Below are 8,337 nucleotides of genomic sequence, written 5' to 3'. Positions count from 1 at the left end.
TTCTTTTAGTAATTTTAATGTCATTTTTAGTGTTAATACCACATTTGCCAATGGACTAACTCGAAACCGAAAAAAAAAAAAAAAAAAAAAGACGCACGCAAATAGGGATGTCAACGGGGGCAAACGGTAGCGGGAATAGGTGCCCCCGCCCCCGGTTAACTCCATCGCCCCTGGTCCCGCCCCCGTTTCCCCGGTTCCCCGACTTAAAATTGGATTTTTTTTGCTAAAAAACTGCTTTATTTTTGGCAGAAATACTATTTTTAATAAATTTAAAAGCCTAAAACCTAATCTTTTAGAAACTAAAAAAATTAAAAATCCAACAATTCCAACAATTTTACAATCTTACAAAGACAAATTCAACAATCTTACGAAGACAAATCCAACATTACAAATGCAAAATACAACGAATCCAAAATTACAAATATAAAACACCAATTCACTATATCTTCAGTATCCATTAATTTCCTTCAACTCTTCATTCACTGACATTCGAATATCCTCCCTAAATAAATAACAAAAATAGTAATAAAATAAATTATTATATTAGTTTATTCAATAGAAAACGACAAATTGAACAATCTTACCTCAAGTCCCTCATCGTCTTCATCGGAATGTACATCATCACCATCAATAACACAACCTAACAAAGAAAAAAATAAATAAAGGTAATAAGCATAATATATTAAAATGAATTAAAAAACAATGGTTCAAGCAAATTCATACATACCTTTTTTACCCGCCCATAGCCAATTTTGAGTGCATATGATAGCTTCAATTGTTGACGGAAGAAGTTTATTCCTATGTGGACTAACGATTCTACCACTTGTAGAAAAAGAAGACTCTGAAGCAACAGTGGAGATAGGAATGGCTAATATGTCTTTTGCAATCAAACACAATGTAGGATACTTAACCCCATTTAACTTCCACCAACCTAACAAATCAAAATCATGAATCTGGGGTAAAGTGTCTTCCTCTAAGTACCTTTCTAATTCATTTTTCACAAAAACTTCACTAGTAGCGGAATTCCATGAAAAGAAGGCATCTAATGAGTCCATGTCACTTGCGAGAGTTGCATCTCAACTAGAAGTGGGCTTAGTAGTAATATCATTTGGAAAGTGAAACTGTGAAAGATGGTTGTTTCTATAAATTTTGCAACAAGATACAATAAAGATAATGTTGATCATGGGACAGAATGTCTTTTGCTATGAATCATTTATATATGTATTCTTGCATGTGAAAAAAGACAGGCTCACAAACACTTCGACAATCAACAGGAGTTTCAAGTGTGTGTTAGTTATCAATGAAGTTGCATCGTATTTAATATCTATCAGATTGGTTTCAGCCGTGCAAGCATGATTTTTTCTGCCCCTAAGGTTCAGTGGATATAGGTTTTTGAACAGTTAGATACATCAAGTGAAGAACTTGAGACATTTGTGAGTTATTTACATTTCAAATAGTCAATTGATCTTTAGTTCTTTACAGAGTTAAACTTGAGAAGTTGTCAAACAGTTTATCTAAAGTCTAAACATGTGTTAAGTCAGAAATTACAACATTACCATGGAAACTGGAATGCAGAAGGGGGTCGCTGCAAGCCTGCGACGCTGCCTCGTTGGTCGCCAACTCGCCTGTCGCCGGTGGGATTGGAGACGAAGAGAAGTCACGGTCGGAGTACAGTGCAGGTCCTACGGGAGTCGGGAAGAAAGGACGAAGGAGGAAGCCGAAGCGCTGAAGTCGGATTGTCGCCTGTCGGAAGTCGAAACCTAGTCGAGTAGTCGTCTTCAGACTTTAATTCTTCATTCGTAGAATGAGTAATCAAGTAATTGAGTAATTGACGGAACACAGAAAAGTTCAAGCGGTCAAGGCGTCAAGCACTCAAGCCCTAATTTCTTATTTTAAATTAAATGTATATTTTTTATTTAAATATAAACAGGGCCCCGCGGGAGTACGGGACGGAAATACTCACTCCCGCTCCCGCTCCCGGTCCCGAAAATAAACAGGAGTTAATATCGCCCCCGCCCCCGCTCCCGAATTTTTTTAAAAATTAGTCCCGTACGGTACCGGGGTCCCGCGGGGATTTTTGACATCCCTACACGCAAAGACTACAATCCTGGACCCAAAAAGACAAAGCTCAATCCTAAAAAGACCACCAATGTGCATCTCTAATCTACAGCAGTTGCAATGGGAAAAGTATTCTTGGATGATATGTGAAAACTTTATCCAATAGAGATCCTATCTTTCTTAGTAATTTCTAGAGAAAATTGTTTAAACTTATTTGTGGTGTTTTACTAAGCTTAGTAATCCTATTCATATTTTTTTTACTGAAACTGAACACAGCATAGAATTTCTCTACTTGTTCCTTACTTGAAGGTAACAGCAGCTATCAGCGTGACATATTACATTTGAAATGTAACAACTTCCAAAGTCAAGCGACAAAATAGGCAAATAACAATCAATTTATTCACATGAAAGAGTTGTTGCAACTATTGAGTCATAAAATAATCTAACTGCATGAAAACATAAACAAAACCCAAATTATATCCGAAAAAGATAAAGATGCATTAGCAAAGGATATTTGTTCTAAACAGAAAACCACCCCAAAAGGGTAAATTTGGAAGATACAAAAGCTAACATTAGAGCCAACCAAAGTTACATTTCCTTTTTCCTGTGCACCATAAAAACCAAATCTATTCTAATCAGTAACATGAAACTACAAAGCAAGTAACTTATCAAACCATCAACACGGAATCAACTTCCACTTTCTTGATTCAGTCATCATCTTCCTCCTACAAAACACAAATTAAGTTTCATTTGTTAAAAAAGATTAATCATATACTGGAAAAATAAGTATCAATAACATTATGTTTTATAAAAAACATACATCATCACTTTCACCCTCATCTGCTTCATCATTGACTTCAGACTTGGATTTGTCAGAATCCTCATCATCATCATCATTACCACCTCCAGCCTATTTACATGGCAGCAAACTCAATATCAATAATCAAAACTACAATATTTTAATGATAAGCATATGACTTCTAAGTTTTAACAAAGATTTTACAAGTTTTTTGTTGTAGGTGTCCAAGTTCTTCTCATATTCCTTCTTTCTTTTGTCAGCTTTGGCTTGAAAAGGTGCCTTTTCCTACATTCACATCATCCAAAAAACAGAGGTAAATAACTAAATACTACATCAATTATTTTATAAATTCTTAATAAGTGAATGAGCATTATGATTTTGCCTCAAAAAATAAACATAGTAATATAAGTGCGACTTACAGAGTCGGACATTGACTTCCATTTTGCCCCACCAGCTTTACCAACCTGATAATTATACACACGTGAAATCCAAATCAAAATGTAAAAACACAAACTCAACTCAATCTAGATACAGAATACTTGAAACAAAGCTTAAGAAGTTTCGATGACAAAAAGCAAAAAGGAAGATCACTTACAGCAGCAACAGATTTGTTGTCAGGGTGATCTTCTTTGAACTGCTTTCTAAAGTCCTCCCTTCATGACATTAACAAAAGGAAAAGTATTTAAACTTTGGAAATGGAAGTAAAACATGAAGGTAGTGATAAACGAAGAACAGCTACTAACATGAACACAAAGAAGGCGCTAGCGGGTCTCTTGGGTTTATTGGGATCCTTAGCTGCTTTCCCCTTGGCTGCAGTTTTCTTTACAGCCAACCTAAAATTACAACAAACAATTGTTAAAAAGTACCAAAATCATGATCCTTGGGAAGAACAAAAACCTAATTTCATTGAAGATGAAAAAAATACAATATTAAACCCTAGCAGATGGTATGTGTTAAACATAGTTAGATTAAATCGTACTTGGTATCGGCTTTCCTCGTAGCACCGCTTGATTTGCCTCCTTTCATCGTTTGATCCTGAATGAAACAACAAACTAGGTCAAAAATCGAAGCGAAAATGGTTGTAAATGATAAAAATTAGAGTCGACATCGAGGAAAACGATGAAGAAAACATACCTACTTAGCAAAAAATCTAGGGTTAGGGTTTGATTCGTTTGCGATTGGGGGATACTGGGGTAAGGAAATCGACTTATAAATGGCTACGATACGTCGGCAATAGAACTATTTGGGCGGGAAGATTTTCATTCCAAGAGGGCTTGATTATGTTCATGATTTTGGGCCCATTTTGGATAAAACATTAATTTGGACCTTTTTATAACCCATAGGCTTATGTCCGAAGATGTTCTTCTTAAATATAATTCTGCAATTTGTAATTTATAAATAAGAACAAAATTTAGAGTTTGCATAGTTGAATGTGATTTTAGGAAAGATCGCATGTAAAACAAAAGTTTTTTTTACATATTTTATTATTTAAAAAATCCATGTTTAAAATCACTGTTAAGTAGCTTTCTATTGATAATTCCCTTGAGTGATTGTAAACTAAGAACATGAATCCATGATTTTAATAAGTTAACTCTCAAGATCTTTATAAGAGGGAGAGACATAGATATGGTTACTAAGTCAACTCACAATATTTTTATAAGGGTTTATTGGTTTAACTAAACAGATGAGTAATTTTGTAAATGTACCATGAAGTAATACACATACATTCCCTCTAATTTTAAAACAAATACAATAATTGCCATAAAAAATGTGAAATATGTTGTTCATAAATTCAATACATGTATGATCTTCTGCATGTCATTTAATAGAAATTGATCAAAATATAGAATTGATTGATACTAAGATTAGTTGAACTTCTTCATTGATATGCTTCGTCGTATTCTTATAAGCAAAAACGTATTTCAATCGGTTAATCCCATATTTACTTGGATGTGTGATTTTGTTTGTGTAAATTTTAAATAATTTGTTTAAATATATCTCTATTATTTGTATTTATTGCAATGAATCAAAATGAATATATTGAATCATTATATATGATAAAAACACATAATCAAAATATCAAAATTAAATATTATTATTGATTCTATCCTATATGTGAAGCATATTGTTGATGAAATCATTATCGGTGGATCTTTTACCAAATCATTATAGCATATATACTTGATATATGAAATCGTTATTCATATTTGGAATCATAAGTGATAGCGTATATAGCCAAGTCAACAAACAGATTAGTAAGAGTTAGTTACTCTCTTGTGATGTCAATATTAGTCTGTTAGAGAAGTTACAAACTCTTACTAATCTGTTTGTTGACTTGGCTATATACGTTATCATCCCCCCCCCCACCCTTTTTTTTTTGCAGGGTTCGACAATGATCCTTAAACCTCACGATCTGGAAATGTTCTTAACTTTCTAGAAGCATCACGAGACCTTGTTGTCATAGGATAAGTAGAGACAACATGTGGTAGTGGTGGTGGTGGTGATGATGATGATGATAATGGTGGTAAATTTGTAGAAGATGAGACAGATGATGGAGAAGACTATGGATGTACAGGTGAATATTGAGAAGAATGATGATATATATGTGAATCACTCAATGGAACTTGTTCTTAAGTATATAACTCGGATGGTACACGAATAGTAGCTTGTGGATAACTTGGTGATGATTGAGTATTGAGAACTTTGAAACAGAAGGAAAAGTAGTCTCATGAAATGTAACATGTCTATTATGATAAACTATGGAAGTGACAGGATCAAAACAAATATAACCTTTATGATTTGGAGCATAAACAAGAAATATACATGGAACAGACTTAGAAGACAACTTATCTTCTCTCAAATGACCAAGATAAGGATACAAAGACAACCAAAATTTTTAGGTAATGCATAACAGAAGACTTATGAAACAAAATCTCAAAATGAGACTTATGATTTAGAAGTGGAGAGGGTAATCTATTTATTAGATAAGCAGCAGTAGAAAAAAGCATCTGTCCAAAAGAATTTTGATAGATTGGCATGTGACAACAATGTTAGTGCCTTGTTTGATAAATGTCTATTCTTTCTTTCGGCAAGACCATTTTGTTGTGGTGAATATGGACAAGAAATTCGATAGGTTATACCACAACTTTTCAAATATTTAGACATAAAACCTTTGATAAGTTCAGGTGCTCCATCACATTGAAACATTTTGATTTTCAAGGAAAGAAGAATCTCAACATGAGTTTTGAAATGAGTAAATGTTTCAAACACTTGTGACTTATTTGTAAGAGGATAAATCCATACAAATTTGATGTAATCATCTATGAATGTAGCAAAATAACAAAAACCATTTATGGATAATAGAGGTCTTGGGCCCCATATGTCATAATGAATAACATGTAATGGAGAAACAGAATGTATTACATGAGAATCAAATGGGTTTCTAGTAATTTTCAACACATTACAAGCACTACATGGAACTGACATGCACTCTTTATTTAACAACGAAATTTTTTGAAGAACATAGAGTCCATGATGACCAAGACGAGTGTGCCAAAGATGAGTTTATGAAGAAGATGAATGATTAACAGAAGCTGCAGAAAGTCCATAGACATTATACATGCTTAGAGGAATGTGATGAAGTAGCTGTCCTGAAAGAGTTTGTATCAAGAAACCAAAATATGAGAAAGAGACGACACAAGGATTATCACGAACAAGTTTAGGTATAGACAAAAGACTCTTATTAAGTTGTGGTACTAACAAAACATTTTCAAGATGTAATATGCAATTGGAAAGTTTAAGATTTTAATGACCAGTATGAATTATAGGTAAGGCCATACCATTTCCAATAATAACTTTGTATTTGCCATTATAAACTTTTGCATTTTGAACAAGCTGAGGATCAAAGGTCATGTGAGTTGTTGCTCCAGAATCAGGCAACCAAGACTCAACGGTATCACAAATAGCAGACAAAGAATCTTGTTTGACATTAGCAGCATAAGCATGTGGAGGAGCCCAATATTTTGGTTTGACTTGGTTTCTAATGGTAGAAGCCCAATTATCAAATTGTTCTTGTCCAAACCTTGTACTATAAGGATGATTGGAATTCCATGGGCTTGATGGAAATCTTTGATTTGATGAATTTCCAGGAATGTTGTTGTTTCCTCCATTTAAAAACGACCCCCTGGATCAGCAAATAAGTTTGAAGAGGGTAAGGATGAATTCCATGATACATCTGAACTTGAGTCATAAGAAGGTTGCCAATTACCAACATGACCTCCATAGCCACTGATATCACCATAAGTGTATGAACCACCAAAACTATTATTCCTGCCTCCTCTATTATCATTTACACCTCTAAAATTTCTTCCACCATGAAAAGAACCTCGACTTCCACGATTTCCTCCATAACTTTGTCGTCCTCTACCTCTGTTTCCTCCATTTTCAAATCTCCAAAAACATTTTGAGGCCATGTGACCATTGTTATGACAGATTTGACAATTATTATCAAGATTAATAGTTCTTGTGCCTCCATTTATATTGGAATTTTGAGAAAGATGTGGAACAATTTTAGATGTAACCAGGCCTAAAACTACAACTGTTGAGTTATCTTGAGATTCTTGTAATAGCCTCTACTCATAGACTAGCAACTTAGATGTGAGTTCCATAAAAGACGGTAGCTCTGTTGCATTCTCAATATTAACAACAGTGATCTTGTATTCTTGATTTAACCCAATGAGAGCATAAATCACCATGTTGGACTCATCAATTTGTACTCCAATAGAAGTAAGAGATTGTGAAGTAGTACTAATTTCACTGCAATATTCATCAATTTTCCTCGTGCCTTGTTTGATTTAATGAAGCCTTGTCTGTAGTTGAATTCTTTTAGCAGAGGTTTGTTGTGAAGATAAGCTCTGTAACTTTTTTCACAACTCATAAGTTGTTGTTGTGCATACTGCAACATGTTCTATTGACAAAGTCAAGGTTGCATTTATACAAATTTCAACATATTTGTTCAATTTGTTCCATGTCTTGTATTATGTGTTGTTTGTGGAAGGTTGTAGAGACGTTCCATTAATGAACCGTATCAGATCAAGTGACTCAAAAACATAAGAGATCTAATGTTTCCAAACCAAATAATTGTCTTCATTTAATTTGACAAAAACAAAATTGGAAATATTAGTGATCGGTGGTAATTAAGACGAAGAAGCAGGAGTTGCTTCACTCATTTTCAACTTACGAACAAGGATAAGTTGACAGAAGATCAAGAAAAAGGAAAATGAAAGATTAATGAAGAACATAGAAGAATATTTTATTCATTTGATAAAGAATGAAGATGCTTTGTTTTAGATATGATTTTGTTCTTCTTTGTGATCATCAATGGAGGAATTAAGCTTCAAAACTTATTTTGAAAAATGATAACCATGCCCTAATCGTAGCTCTGATACCATGAAGCAGTTTTTGTTTTAGAGAGAGAATGA

At 33.8% G+C, this 8,337-nt stretch overlaps 1 protein-coding gene across 2 annotated transcripts; it reads right to left on the bottom strand.

The window, feature by feature from the left end:
• Positions 1-2,532: 2,532 nt before the first annotated feature.
• Positions 2,533-4,126, bottom strand: LOC145070329 (high mobility group B protein 3-like). Of its 2 annotated transcripts, none has more exons than XM_079017266.1 (8): positions 3,992-4,126; positions 3,837-3,892; positions 3,601-3,690; positions 3,453-3,510; positions 3,277-3,321; positions 3,062-3,142; positions 2,879-2,968; positions 2,533-2,783 (listed from the first exon to the last, which is right to left on the bottom strand). In XM_079017266.1, the coding sequence occupies exons 2-8, from the start codon at positions 3,881-3,883 to the stop codon at positions 2,766-2,768; spliced, it is 429 nt and encodes a 142-aa protein (XP_078873392.1). In that variant the 5' UTR covers positions 3,884-3,892; positions 3,992-4,126; the 3' UTR covers positions 2,533-2,765. The 2 variants fall into 2 exon arrangements, with proteins under 2 accessions (XP_078873392.1, XP_078873393.1); XM_079017267.1 differs by having other exon boundaries at positions 3,996-4,084.
• Positions 4,127-8,337: the final 4,211 nt, after the last annotated feature.

Source organism: Lactuca serriola, chromosome 8, assembly GCF_051521515.1.
Source record: "Lactuca serriola cultivar US96UC23 chromosome 8, Lser_US96UC23_V15, whole genome shotgun sequence".
In the NCBI taxonomy this organism is placed as follows: domain Eukaryota; kingdom Viridiplantae; phylum Streptophyta; class Magnoliopsida; order Asterales; family Asteraceae; genus Lactuca; species Lactuca serriola.
The sequence above is the reverse complement of the archived record's forward strand: the minus strand, read 5'-3'. Positions and strand labels throughout refer to the sequence as shown.